The 1,200-nt window shown below is 37.5% G+C and overlaps 1 protein-coding gene across 1 annotated transcript; it reads right to left on the reverse strand.

The window, feature by feature from the left end:
• Positions 1–190: 190 nt before the first annotated feature.
• On the reverse strand, positions 191–1,072 carry LOC112095080 (pumilio homolog 23-like; the record flags this gene model as incomplete). The annotated part of the gene is made up of 3 exons (XM_024176759.1): positions 1,012–1,072; positions 689–891; positions 191–554 (listed from the first exon to the last, which is right to left on the reverse strand). Coding segments are annotated over exons 2-3 (528 nt in total), but the record flags the coding sequence as incomplete, so codon positions are not given.
• Between the last annotated feature and the right edge of the window lie 128 nt (positions 1,073–1,200).

The raw sequence follows: 1,200 nt of genomic DNA on the forward strand, positions 1-1,200 counted from the left end.
AAAAAAAAAAAGGAAAAAAATGATGTATTAAATTAAAAAATCATAGGTTAAGCCGTGTCCATAAGTCGCACATTTCGCTTTCTGACTTGGGATGCTGGACAGAGCAATCACTATCGAGATGAACATTACATTTACAGTCTAGCCTAACAGCAAACCAATCTTCTTAGCTGAAATACAGAATTCCTAATACCTTGCATATCATGGTTAAAGTATCCTCAACAACAGAGTAGACATCACTGTCTTGAAGATGCATAGCTAAAGACCTAATAGCAGTCTCAGCTACATGAGAACCCGATTGATCCGTCGCGATAAATGGAAAGTCCTTTGCACAACTTCGAAGGAAATCACAAAGGTGGTCAATATCACATCCCTCGAGAAGCATCTGCAAAGTGTGGCTTATGATATAATCAGTCGCAAGTTGAAATTCATTCCCTCTGGTTTCTTCAAGAGCATTACCACATATAACCGCCCGCTCCTCCAAATCAACCCCATTACTCTCGAAAAGATTGGCAATCTCAGAAAAGTATTTCGTGGTTTCCGGGTCAACCTGCTTCCTAAAAAGATTTATTCAAACTCATAAATACATGTGCAAACTGTTCATAACTCCAGATACTAACACAGTCAGCGCACATTACATTGATGAGACGTTTAATTGATCATAAGAAGAACCAGACCAATGTCTTAATACCTGACAACGGATTGATGAGGCGCGTAATTCATCCGATGCTTCGCAAAATTCTCGGTTTTAAAAGAGCCATCAGCTGCCTTTCCAGACACCTTTTTCTTAGAAGTGTCATCAAAATTACCTTTCTTTCTCTTGTCCCTTTTATGAGATTTATCCTTCCCTCCCATTAAACCTGTCCCGGACTTAATCACAAAACTCCTGCAATGCTTTTGAACCAACACAAAACCAATAAGCAAACCCAATGACCGACCCACAAACAAAAATACACACACAATTATCAGCAGCTTCTTACTATATACAATTTGAAATACATATCAATAACCCACCAACAATATCTAAGCATCTGCAGCTTTTCGTAGAAAATTTCAATCGCACAATCGGTTAAAGAGCTTAAAAGCAACTATAGTATTTTGTAACTTCGAAACACCAAAAACAATTAGCAACTCTTGTTCTTTTTCATTCCTTCTACAAATATTTCGTAACCATTAAATTGAAGAGTACTTGTTCTGTTATCA

Source organism: Morus notabilis, unplaced genomic scaffold (genome assembly GCF_000414095.1).
Source record: "Morus notabilis unplaced genomic scaffold, ASM41409v2 C11387930, whole genome shotgun sequence".
Classification (NCBI taxonomy): Eukaryota; Viridiplantae; Streptophyta; class Magnoliopsida; order Rosales; family Moraceae; genus Morus; species Morus notabilis.